Source organism: Bison bison, unplaced genomic scaffold (genome assembly GCF_000754665.1).
Source record: "Bison bison bison isolate TAMUID 2011002044 unplaced genomic scaffold, Bison_UMD1.0 scf7180017864166, whole genome shotgun sequence".
NCBI lineage: Eukaryota > Metazoa > Chordata > Mammalia > Artiodactyla > Bovidae > Bison > Bison bison.
In genome coordinates, this window is record NW_011494738.1 from 2,659,035 (window position 1) to 2,672,457 (window position 13,423).

General features: G+C 37.9%; 1 protein-coding gene across 3 annotated transcripts in view; it reads left to right on the plus strand.

The window, feature by feature from the left end:
- The window catches only part of ASB3 (ankyrin repeat and SOCS box containing 3), a 128,457-nt gene that overhangs the window by 106,269 nt on the left and 8,765 nt on the right, over positions 1–13,423 (plus strand). For all 3 annotated transcript variants that reach the window (XM_010841686.1, XM_010841687.1, XM_010841688.1), the window contains exon 9: positions 2,054–2,187. In XM_010841686.1, the coding sequence (XP_010839988.1) occupies positions 2,054–2,187 (134 nt within the window). The remainder of the gene's footprint in view (positions 1–2,053; positions 2,188–13,423) is intronic.

A 13,423-nucleotide genomic window follows, 5' to 3' on the forward strand; every position in this document is an offset into this window, starting at 1 on the left:
GATGGCTGGATGGCATCACTGACTCAATGGACGTGAGTCTGAGTGAACTCCGGGAGTTGGTGATGGACAGGGAGGCCTGGCGTGCTGCGATTCATGGGGTCGCAAAGAGTCGGACATGACTGAGCAACTGATCTGATCTGATCTGATATGAGTTTGCATGTTAGAGAATTAAAAATTTGGGAAATAATTTTTATACTCTAATCAGTCATTTCAGGGATACTTTGGACCCTGAATTACATAAAGTAAGTTGTCTTTGAGATGACAAGTTTAGAGTATTACTCAATTGTGTTTTTTTTTTTTTTTGCCCTTTCTTTTGTCCTTGCTCAGTAATGTCTCCAAAAAAGCGACCTTGAAAAGAATTTCTGGTTTTGAAGTAGTCACCAGAGACCCTAATGATTTTATTTTTCTTCAAACAGTGTGATGTTAGGGGAGTATCTAATTGAGTACAAGATGAGTAATCTTGTTAGAATTTAAGTTGTCTTTACGCTTTGACTAAATTTCATGTATACAATGTTATAAGGCCCACTGAGAATATAATACTGAAAATTCCAAGCAGGTTCTAGTAATATGAAATATTTATATAGTATTTTATAGTTTTAAAAGTCTGTTCAGCTATTTTTATGAACAGTCTCCTGAAATACACAGGGTAAGTGTTATTCTCATTTTAGAGACCAGTATCTAGGGCTTAAAGAATTTAGGCAACATGTTTGTAAGTAGTAGAAGTGTTGTTAGAAATCAGAACTTTTCTTAGGTCATTGGCCTTTCCATTAGGATTCAAGTACTTACAAAATTTGGGAAGTCTCTTTTGGGTGGATTGGTAGGAAATCTGACATTATTTTGAAAAAAGAGAAGTAGAACTGTTTGTCTTCACTTCTTTCAGTCCTTAAAGACAAAACTTGTTCTGGTAATCCTCTAGAGTCATATCTGTAATGGGGAAGGTTCTTGGGAAATAATTTTCATACTCTAATCAGTCATTTCAGGGAACTTTGGACCCTGAATTACATAAAGTAAGTTGTCTTTGAGATGACAAGTTTAGAGTATTACTCAGTTTGTTTCTTTTTATTAGAACCGTTGTAGTAAATCTCTGAGGGTTGGTCAGAAATAGGCTGTCTCTCCCATACACCAGTTTAGGGACAGCTTTGGCTTCCCTAATAGCTCAGTTGGTAAAGAATCTGCCTGCAATGCAGGAGACCCCGGTTTGATTCCTGAGTCAGGAAGATCCACTGGAGAAGGGATAGGTTACCCACTGCCATATTCTTGGGCTTGCCTTGTGACTCAGCTGGTAAAGAATCCGCCTGCAATGCAGAAGACCTGGGTTCTATACCTGGGTTGGGACGATCCCCTGGAGAAGGGAGAGGCTACCCACTCCAGTATTCTGGCCTGGAGAATTCCAAGGACTGTATAGTCCATGGGGTCACAAAGAGTCAGACATGACTGAGTGACTTTCACTTTTGGGTGTTTAGGCTTTATTCTTTCACTGTTAAGTGTCTGTAAGGATGACCAATCTAGATTTCGCAAGATGGTCCACTTGGGAGGAAATAATGGCATATCCACTAATGACAGTGACACTAAATCTGTCTTTTCTCACCACTGCTGCTGGGGAATGGCAAGGCATCCTATCTCTGCTAGAGTGAGCGACTTCACATTCACTTTTCACTTTCATGCATTGGAGAAGGAAATGGCAACCCACTCCAGTGTTCTTGCCTGGAGAATCCCAGGGACGGGGAAGCCTGGTGGGCTGCCGTCTATGGGGTCGCACAGAGTCAGACACGACTGAAGCGACTTAGCAGCAGCAGCAGCAGAGTAGAAACTCCTTTCGTCATCTTTCAGACAACTACATGCACAGTCACTTGAGTTTCGTGTAGGAACCTGATTTGATGATTTTTCCATATCCACTGAACTTGCCTTTTGTTTCATTAATATTTTCTTTGCTGCGGTTGTCTGTCTGCCTCCACATCAGGATGTTGTAAGAATTGGTATATGGTATTTGTTTTCACAGTGAACCTTTGGTGAATTTTGTATCTAAATGTGTATTAATATCTTGCCAATGTAGGATTGACTCAGTCAGTGATGACATTCTTATCTTCACTTTGGAGTTTACTAATTGGAGGAGACTTCCTCTAGCTGTTGAAAAGATGCTCTCTGCTCGTGCCTCAAACTCCTCTTGGGCTCTACAGCAACATATTGGTAAGAAAGTACAATTTTTAAATGTATGTCACTACTTTTTTTTCTCTGTCTTCACTAGCTGTGTTGTAATTTTAAGTGATAAGACCCACTGGCGAACATAATTAAATTGGGCATTATTTGCATTTTCTTTATGTGGGGAGAGGATGATGGGACTGTGAGGGAGATCATAGTAATTTCCTTAAACATAAATCATATCTGATTTTATAAGTTTAGCCTAAGGAGTGTGTAAAGAATAACAGGTATTTAGTGATATTTTAATGATACCCTTTTGTTTTTAGTAGGGTTATGCAAGCAAAAGTGAATCCTAAAAATTTTGTTGGTCAATATTTAGTTTGTGGTCAGAAAAATGCTAAATGTAATTTTCCTCTTTGGAGTTGTGTGTTGATGTGTGTGCTCTCTTTAATATTTTATTGTCTCTAAAAGGAAGTATCACCATTGTTTATTGTTAACTTTTCTTAATGTATGCCAGTGTGTTGGTAAGATATAACTATGCAGATGAGCTGGGTAGAAATTTTTGTGAATTGATTGATATTTTAAATGACTATTTTAAAACAAATTATCAACTTACTCTCACTTAAAAAAAAAAGCTTTTAAGCTAGTTAAAAAAGAAAGAGGACGCAATAGAAGATTATACACAAGGGAACTGAATTAAACTAAATATAACCTAGACAAAGTATTTCTATTTACTTATGTAGATTTATTTTAATCTATTTTGTTCACCAGATTATGTCTTAAGTTAGGAAAATTATTTCTTCATTACTATTTTTGCATGAAATGTCACTCTTCATAAAACATGTTGAATAGGTTTTTAACAAGTGAACTTAGCATATGTAGAAATATCTTCTAATTTCTTGGAAAATTACATTTAAGTAAATTTTCTCAGTCAAAAACAGACATTCAGGAAAATACATTCTTGAACTGAGGTATATTCAAACTCTTAGGTTTATTTTTGCAGAAAAAGTATAATCTCTTGGAGTCTCTAAACCTTCCAGTATAGAATTTCTTTGATAATGTTAGAAAGCTCGTGTGCATGAGAGAATTGTATCTGCTCTTGCTAATTATGTATGCAGTGGTAGAGGGCAAATATCTATTTGGGAACAAAAAGGCAAAAAAGAAGGAGCATATGCCAAGTGGGAATGGCACCCCACTCCAGTACTCTTGCCTGGAAAATCCCATGGATGGAGGAGCCTGGTAGGCTGCAGTCTACTTACAGGGTCGCTAAGAGTCGGACATGACTGAGTGACTTTACTTTCACTTTTCACTTTCATGCATTGGAGAAGGAAATGGCAAGCCACTCCAGTGTTCTTGCCTGGAGAATCCCAGGGACGGCAAGCCTGGTGGGCTGCCGTCTATGGGGTCGCACAGAGTCAGACACGACTGAAGTGACTTGGCAGCACAGCAGTAGCAGCAGCATCAATTAGTAAAGATATATGAGAGTTTACTCTGAAGACTTTAACATATGGCAGGTTTGTCCAGATGAAGGTAAGAATTGTACATGAATGCATTATCCTGTGGTAGACTAAGTCCATCAAGGGCTTCTTGTTTAATTAGGCACTAGGTAGAGCTTGCTAGGGTAATAATCATCATCTCTTAAGAGGATTTTATTTCGGCTGAAGATTTACAAAAGCCTTTCTCAGAGATATTAATGTAGCTAATGCTTGTCTAGTCTGTTTCTCTTGCCGCAACCTCTTTTGGTTCCAGTCCCATATATCCAACTGACTTTTGGACATCTCTACTTGGTATCCCACATTTTGACATATTCAGAATTTGAACTTGTCATTTTTCCTACAAATCCTGATGTTCCTTCTGTCTGTTTCCTCGTTCAGAAGGTGAGGTGATTTGAGAGTGCTGCTTACCAAGAGAGTGGGTTATTCCTGGCAGCTGTTTGTTATTTGTTTCATCCCTTGCAGAGGTATTCAACAGGAGTGATTTTTGCTCCCCACAAGGGATAGTTTGATTGCCACAGTTGGTAGGGGTGCTGTTGCCATCTAGGAGACAGAAACCAGGGAGATGCTGCTAAATACCCTACAGTGCACAGGACAGCCCCCGCAACAAAGAATACCTGACCTGAATGTTGCTAGTGACCAGGTTTAGAAACCCTGATCCACCTTGACTCTCATGTTACCCAGTGTTATAAAGGTCTTTTACTCCTATATCAGGAAGACTTTTAAAACCCTGTTCTTACTGCACACTACTCAAGAAGTGCTTGTGTTCTTGGTTTTCCAAGATATTCTCAGTTATTCCAGATATTCCACTGAGAATATCTTCTGCAGGTAACGGGAGCTGTTATGATGATAGATTTTAAGTAAGCCTGGAAGGAAAAGATATGCCTGTCTACTCACTTGCCTGAGTTTCAAATGGGATTGTGATTCTCTTCCTTTCTGTAGTTCAAGACTGTCTTCATGTACCCAACTCTTTTTTTCTTTAGTTTTCAGGACATTCAGTTTCTGTATGTTGGTCATCTGTACTCTTCCCTCCTTTATTTGGATTTTGAGATACAGGATTTCTAAGCAAAAGCATGGCCAGAGTTTTAACACCGAAGGTGGTGAGCTCATAAACCCAGTTCTTTGATTACCTTCTAAGTATAGGACAGTCTTGGCTTTCACCCCAGTTTCTCCAATAACTTATCATGGTATTGAAAGCTACCTTGTCAAAATATTTCTTTGATTTTTTTTGGAAAGGATGCTTCTTGTGGCTCTGCTACTATTGGTAAGCCCCTAGAATAATCGCAGTTCTCTAGCTCCTTTAGGTATACCAGTATCTTTCCCAAGGGAAAGATTTTCTCTATTCTTTTCCTAAGCTCTTTTCAAGTCTTGGAGATGCCTTATACTTGCTCAAAATTCTCCATTCCTCATCCTTTTCCTCCTTAAAAACATAGCACCTTGCCCTGCTAGTTTAAAAATAAAAGAAACAGTCAGTTCCTTGCTGCTCATCTTTTAATCATTTAGTCAGATTTGTTTTCACATGTTCTTTTACATTAGAAAGGAAAGTATACTGGGTAAAATTTGCTGACTGGTTGCAGTTTTAATAGCAATTTTTTGATCATGTACCTGTATATATCTCTTAGAAACATCATTTTAAATGTACATAGCAATACACTTCTTAATAAAAAAAAAATGCAAACCCCTGGCCAGCTGACCAAGATCAAGCCTAGGTGATTATGTGCTTCTGGGAAAAGCACTTGGCTTTAGTTCATCCTGAACCTTTAATGATCAAATATGAACAATTCTATCCAGAGTATTACATGGATCTGGATTCTACAAAGGATCCTGTAAGGGCCCCTTGAAACTCTCGACTTATTTTTCTCAGTGTTCTTCTGTTTTGTTCTCAATAGGATTTAAAACAGTTTATACGTATAGATTATCACACAAAAAACAGTAAAACAAGTTCAAAGTGGAAGCAAAAGAAAAGCCTGGAGTCAGGAAATGTTTATCAGTGTAATCTGAAACTTGTCTGTGGACACACTGTAAATTTGGCTGTGACTGAGCTCTACAGTTCTTGCTCTAGGTTACAGAGTTCATAACATAAAACAAACTCATTGCTCAGAAGTACAGATATTCTTGGATGTTGTGCTAGACAGTTGCCTAGAAAACATCTTGGTAGCCATGGTTTCTTTATGTTACCAGTTTCCATTGTGGCCTGTTGCTGTCATACCAAGATATTGAATTACCATGATAATTCAATAAAAGGACTTCTTAAGTGGGCCTTGGTACTCAGGTCTCTGTTGCTCTGACTTGACCAGGGCTAGATTTATGCTATCTGGAGGGTACCTGAGTGTACTTTGAGCAGTTGTCTCTAAATACTGTAACGCTACTCTCAGTTTTAAATAAGTTATAGTTAGCAATGCATTCAAAATTAGACTACCTAAGAAGTATTAGAGTGCAGCTGCTTTGTGTTGCAGACTGAGAGCATATTTCTAAGAAATAGTCGATCTTAAAAGTAGAGGTAAAAGAGAAATGAAAAAATAAAGGTTGATAGGCTAAGTATTCTATTGTGAAACCCAGCAAACACATAAGAACTCGTGCCTAAATATGGTAGACTGAGTGAGTATAAAAGTTTATTTATTTTTTATTATTTTTTTATAAATTTATTCGTTTTAATTGGAGGCTAATTACTTTACAATATTGTAGTGGTTTTGCCATACATTGACAAATATTCCAAGTTTGAACCAAGTTTCCTATGAAACTTTAAGCAGCACTGCTAGTTTTGAGCAATGCTCCTTGTTCATATACTCTTTAAGAAAAACCATTTGTGGTCAGTACATCAAGCTAACTATTTGTGGTAACTTATCTTGTGAGATTGTTATATTTACAGTTAAAAACTAGGGAATAACAACCAGAAACAAGATATAGGTTTAGGAATCAGTCAGTCAGTTCCATCCCTCAGTCGTGCCTGACTCTTTGTGACCCCATGGACTGCAGCACACCGGGCCTGCCTGTCCATCACCAACTCCTGGAGCTTGCTCAAACTCATGTCCATTGAGTTGGTGATGCCATCCAACCGTCTCATCCTCTGTCATCCCCTTCTTCTCCTGTCTTCAGTCTTTCCCAGCATCAGGGTCTTTTCCAGTGAGTCATTTCTTCACATCAGGTGCCCAAAGTATTGGAGTTTCAGCTTCAGCATCAGTCCTTCCAATGAATATTCAAGGCTGATTTCCTTTAGGATTGACTGGTTTGATCTTGCAGTCCAAGGGACTCTCAAGAGTCTTCTCCAACACCACAGTTCAAAAGCATCTGTTCTTTGGCACTCAGCTTTCTTTATGGTCCAACTCTCACATCCATACAGGATTACTGGAAAAACCATAGCTTTGACTAGATGGACCTTTGTTGGCAAAAGTAATGTCTCTGCTTTTTAATATGCTGTCTAGGTTGGTCATAGCTGTTCTTCCAAGGAGCAAGTGTCTTTCAATTTCATGGCTGCAGTCAACATCTGCAGTGATTTTGGAGCCCAAGAAAATAAAGTCTGTCACTGTTTACATTGTTTCCCATCTATTTGCCATGAAGTGATGGGACCGGATGCCATGATCTTAGTTTTCTGAATATTGAGTTTTAAGCCAACTTTTTCACTGTCTTCTTTCACTTTCATCAAGAGGCTCTTCAGTTCTTATGTGCTTTCTGCCATAGGGCAGTGTTATCTGCATGTCTGAGGTTATTGGTGTTTCTCCCAGCAATCTTGATTCCAGCTTGTGCTTCATCCAGCCCGGAATTTCACATGATATACTCTGCATATAAGTTAAATAAGCAGGGTGACAATATACAGCCTTGATGTACTCCTTTCTCAATTCGGAACCAGTCCATTGTGTCCATGTCTGGTTCTAACTGTTGCTTCTTGACCTGCATACAGGATTTCTCAGGAGGCAGGTTAAGGTGGAGAAGGGAATGGCAGACCACTTCAGGATTCTTGCCTTGAGAACCTCATGAACAGTATGAAAAGGTTTGGGAATAGTTGATCCTTTCTGGTAGTAATTTGTTCCCTGCTTTATTGAGATATAATTGACATATAACATAGTATACGTTTAAAGTGTACCTTTTTAGTAATAATTAGCTAGCATTCCAATTGCCTACTCAAGCCATATCTGGTTTAAAGTAATCAGGCATATCAGTTTTCAAAAGAACATTTGATTTTCTGTTCTCTATGAAGAGCATGTTTCTTATTCAAAAGTAGTGCATTAATTACTTGTTACAAAGTTGGATGTTCAGGTACAAACTTATTTCAGGCTAATGGAAAATTTTAACTCTTCTGACTGTTTAACTCCATGGTAATGATATGGTGCCAGTCTGCCTGGACATCAGGTAGAGTAAAGTGGTTAAAGATTGGAGCTCTGGAACTATACACTTCTACTACTTTCTAATTGTTCAGTTCAGTTCAGTTGCTCAGTCGTGTCTGACTCTTTGGGACCCCATGAATTGCAGCACGCCAGGCCTCCCTGTCCGTCACCAACTCCCGGAGTTCACCCAAACCCACGTCCATTGAGTCGGTGATGCCATCCAGCCATCTCATCCTCTGTCGTCCCCTTTTCCTCCTGCCCCTGACCCCTCCCAGCATCAGAGTCTTTTCCAATGAGTCATCTCTTCGCATGAGGTGGCCAAAGTACTGGAGTTTCAGCTTTAGCATCATTCCTTCCAAAGAACACCCAGGACTGATCTCCTTTAGAATGGACTGGTTAGATCTCCTTGCAGTCCAAGGGACTCTCAAGAGTCTTCTCCAACACCACAGTTCAAAAGCATCAATTCTTCGGCACTCAGCTTTCTTCACAGTCCAACTCTCACATCCATACATGACTACTGGAAAAACCATAGCCTTGACTAGACGGACCTTTGTTAGCAAAGTAATGTCTCTGCTTTTGAATATGCTAGGTTGGTCATAACTTTCCTTCCAAGTAGAGAGGTTATTTAATATCTCTGAGCCTTGATTTCCTCGGTTATAAGAAGAAGTAATAATAATATCTCCCTTATATCGTTGTCACAATAAATTTTGTCATTATGGCAGAGATGGACTGTATTTATTTTTAATTGGAGGATAATTGCTTTACCATGTTGTGTTGGTTTCTGCTGTACAACAGTGTCAGTTAGCCATAAGTATACATATATTCCCTCGCTCTTGAGCCTCCCTTCTACCCCACTCCCTACTCCTACCTCTCTAGGTGGTCACAGAGCATCAGACTTAGCTCCTTGTGTTATATAGCAACTTCTCAACCACCTATCTGTTTACACATGTTAATGTATATATTTTGATGCTACAGAGATGGACCTCATATAATTGAGTTTCGTTTCATTTTGCTCTTCCTTAGAACACAGGAAGAATGCATTGTTCTTCTTTTTATGTGATTGGTTTAAGTGGTCAAAGCATACTTTTATGTGATTGGTTTAAGTGGTCAAAGCATAGGTCATACTGGATGGGAATACTCAGTGCTGTCACTTTCCTTTGCTGAGAAAATCTGAAAGCCGTGTTTGAGATGGCGGTGACACAAGATAGAAGTAGCCTGGCACACTGAGTTGTCCTTCAGGACACTTTCCTTGGAGAATCACCTGACCCAAAGAGGATTTGTATGAGCAAGAAATAAACGTTTGTTGTATTCAAAGACACTGGGTTTGAGAGTTTGTGTTATTACAGCATAACACAGCCTGTAACCAAACTAACCTGTAATCAGATCCTGCCCCAGAGTTATTGACCAGGGAAAGACCATTGAAAGCTATGTGTGTGTGCTGTCACTTCAGTCATGTCCAGCTCTTTATGACCATGGACTGTAGCCCACCAGGCTCTCTGTCCATGAGATTTCCCAGGTAAAATACCGGAGTGAGTTGCCATTTCCTTCTCCAGCAGATCTTCCCAACCTAGGGATTGAACCTGCATCTCCTGCTTGGCAGGCAAATTCTTTACCATCTGAGCCATCAGGGAGGCCCAAGTTAAATAAGCACAGTGACAATATACAGCCTTGACATACTCCTTTCTCAAGTTTGAACCAGTCCATTGTTCCATGTCCCATTCTAACTGTTGCTTCTTGTCCTGCACACAGGTTTCTCAGGAGTCAGGTATACCTCAATTAAAAATAAAACCCATTAGTAATTGCCTGTCATCTTTAAAAACTGAACATGTGACCTTCTATTTGTAGAGTAGGAAACTTGTGACCTCCCAGACGTGAGCCATGTTATAGGCCTTCACAACTTAAGCAGAATCATGCTTTGCTTAACAGTGTCCTGCACACTGCCCTTATTACTGGATTTAAGAGCCAAGCTTGTGGTTTTTATTTCTTGTTTGTTTGTTTTTTAAGTTAAGTTTATAGTTAAATTTTAACAAGATTCCATATACTCATTTATAATTTCATAATTTTAGCTTTACACAGCCTCTTATAAATCCAAGTGATGGATTTTAGGGGTGTGTGTGTGTGTGTGTGTGTGTGTGTGTGTGTATGTATGTGGTGGGGAAATCTGACGTAGCAAATCCACATTTGTTCTGACATTTTGCTGTTAAAACTGATTTGATTTTCTCAGCAATCAATTGGTAAGCTAAGAGGAGAAAATGTTGCCCTAGAACAACTTAATGTTGCTAAGATACTTAATGTCCTAAGTATCACATCAGGTCACCAGTATTATTTAAAGCCCATTTTACTGTTCCCATATACTGCATTGGATATATATGCAGGCAGACCCCTGGGACAGCTATATCCTAGTTAAAAGAAAATTCTTTTTCAGATCCCAAATATTTATTTTATGGTGGGAGGGCAGACAGGACAGAAGCTAGTTGTTGATAACTTGTTCATTTGAGAACTTGTAACCACTCAATCTGTAATTTTAGTTAGTTCTAAATGTGGAGCATAAGCAGAAGTCTTTAGTGAAGAGAATCTATCATGTAAATATTTCTGTAGGTGCACATTTACAAATTTAGCTGTTTATATTTATTAATTGCTAGTGAGTGAGTCCTTTAATTATATGTCAACTATGTATCAGATACTGATTTAGAATCTGTGAATGAAAAACACAACTCTTTAGTGGAATGGCTAAAAGGGAATGATGCAGGGTCATGGCAGAATTTTCTTTTTAAGGTGAGAGAGGCTTGAACATATACATTAAGGGATCTCAGTTTGTTTCAGAAAAACATTAAGGATATGGAGATTAAAAACAATAGCTTATATAATAAGATTTCAGATAAGCCAGAAGGAGATGGGTAGACTCAAATAGTCCCCTTCCTTTGAGAAGAAGAGACGAGAGTGACTAGATACAGATAAGTTTATAGTTTGAGTATTTGAGAAAGAGCGCATAGAAGATTTCCTGTTTTTACTTAGGAGTAGGAGATAAAATCTTGCTGAAAAGGAAATTGAAGTGAGAATTTCTTAGGAGAGCCTTGATTTAGAATGGTGGTTGTGGGAAACTGGGAACCAGTGTAAGAGATTTGCCGAGCAGCCCTGTGGACCTTGTGGAAGTTGAAAGTGGTATACTTTATATGGTTATTTTTTCCTCAGATTGCTACATTTTCTGTGTATTGGAAAGAAGGAAAATGGTTAGATTGGTCTGGGAATTGTCAGAGCAGGTACAGTGGAGTTGAGGATGATAAAATAGGGTAAGTGATAGGCCTATGGATGCCAAGTAAGGAATCAGAAAGGAAAGGGATCTGGTAAATTTGACAGCAGGAGAAGTTGCGGCCCATGGTCTCAATAATATTAATGACCAGGGGTAGTGACAGTAAGGGAGAGTACACTCTGGAAAGATAGGAAGTGGCGTATGTTGGAATTTAAAGACAGAAAATGCGAGTCTGAAGATGGTGCAGAAGGACTGAAATTGCCACTGAGACACTATGATAGGTGTGACAAGTTGTGTAAGAATGAAAAAATTATAGCTCAGAAATTGATCAAGGAGGTAAGTTTTGGGGGAGGATCAGGCTTCTGTGAGGACAAGAGGTGAAGAGAGTGTTCTGTACAGGGTTCTAGATGAAGGTGGGCTTGTATATGATAAAATTAGGGGTTCCTGATAACTTTATGGAAAGGTTTTGGGGAGAGTTAAAATTTATAATATTGAGCTTAATTAATCTTTTCTCATTGTCTCAGACTGCTGTTTTTATTAATAGTTCCCTAAATAAGTTAGGGGAATGAAGAATGAATTTTTATTTTCTAAAAGAGCTGAGACCATGATTTATTTTTTCATTTGATTACTATAGGAAAATGCTTATGCTGGATGATTTTACTTAATTTTCAAGTGTTCCAGGCTTCAGAGAGAGGCATCTTAAAAATGGGAGAGAGGAAGATAAAATTGCTTATCGGTGATCAAGTTCCTTTTCACATTCTCTTTTCTGTAATAGTGAGGTTATAGTTGTTAGAATTGAACTTTGATTTTTTTTCCCACTTAGCATATATGGCTGAGTGTCTTGTACATATGGGTTAGGTTAGTGCTTCCAAAAGTGAATGACCTGGCATCCATATTTGTGATGTACCTTAGTGAATTGTAGTTTAGATTTGACTGTTCAGTGGCTCTGTGGTTACATCATCTAGTTTTAACTTAACTACTTCTCAAAAATTGGTTAACTGGCTTAAAAAGATTTCTGTGAAAAAATGTTTTATGTGAATAATGCTAAATAAAGGTATCAGTACAAGTGAACCACCAAGTAATCATAGAACTACCTCCTGTTCTTCCTAGATAGTCATGTCATATGATGAAAATACTGACCACCCAATCTGAGCTGACAGCAAGTTCAAAAGTATCAAGAAAAGTATTTAAAATATAGTTCACCTTAGAAAAATAAATAAAAGATGGTTCACTTTTACTAATGTTGGCAGTGAGCCTTGATGTATGTAGTGTGCATTGAGATAATAAGGAAATGAAAATATTGTAATCAGCAGGACACTCTTAATGAAAGCATCCAGAACATAAGTTCTGTGATTTTTCATGAATATTTAAGTCATATGATGCTCAGTCCGTTGTTTTTATAAACTGACTAATAGTGAAAAAACAAAAAGTTACATACCATTGGGGAAATGCATGTTCTTACTGACACAGTAAAACACACTGAAATAATATCAGGACAAAGTAAAATGTATTTCTTGTTAGCAAATACTGTTGAAAGGAGTGTAGTAAACATTGCTAAAGAGTTAAAAGAATAAAAATATAATCCTGCAAGTAGGATGTGTGGTACATTAAGTTGGAAGAATATAACTGCCTCAGCTTAGAGTATTTGTTAAGATTCTGCTTCAATTAAAAAAAAAATACAGTTGCTTTTCTGAGAGTCACTAAAGGAAATATATACCAGAAATGATATATTTGCAACAATGATGACTTATTTAATAGAATTTTTGTTGTTGTTGTTTGGAAAGCTGTGTAAGACTGTCTACTGATGGAGTGCCTTACTTTCCAGTAAATGTGAGGAAATGGAGATAACATCACAAATGAAATGAGTTGATTGCATCATTAAGAGTCAGGCTAATACAGGAAAGGAATTGAAACCAGAATTGCTTGAAGTATTAATAATATTGTTGTGAGTAATTTTATAAAAAACACAACCTTTAAAATATATAGAATCTTTGTAGTACTTTATTAAAAAGAGTCCTTCAACTTAATGATAAATTACATACTTTGGGGAAAATACAGCTGTTCGTCTTTAATCTTTTTTTCCTTGATGATAAATAGCTATGAATAGTATAAAACCTAGTACATACATCATGAAATTCTATTGATTTAAGGTAAAAATGATATTGTAACTGAATGAAAAGGCAACTGCTTTTTGAAAGAAATTTTGCTATGAGGAGATG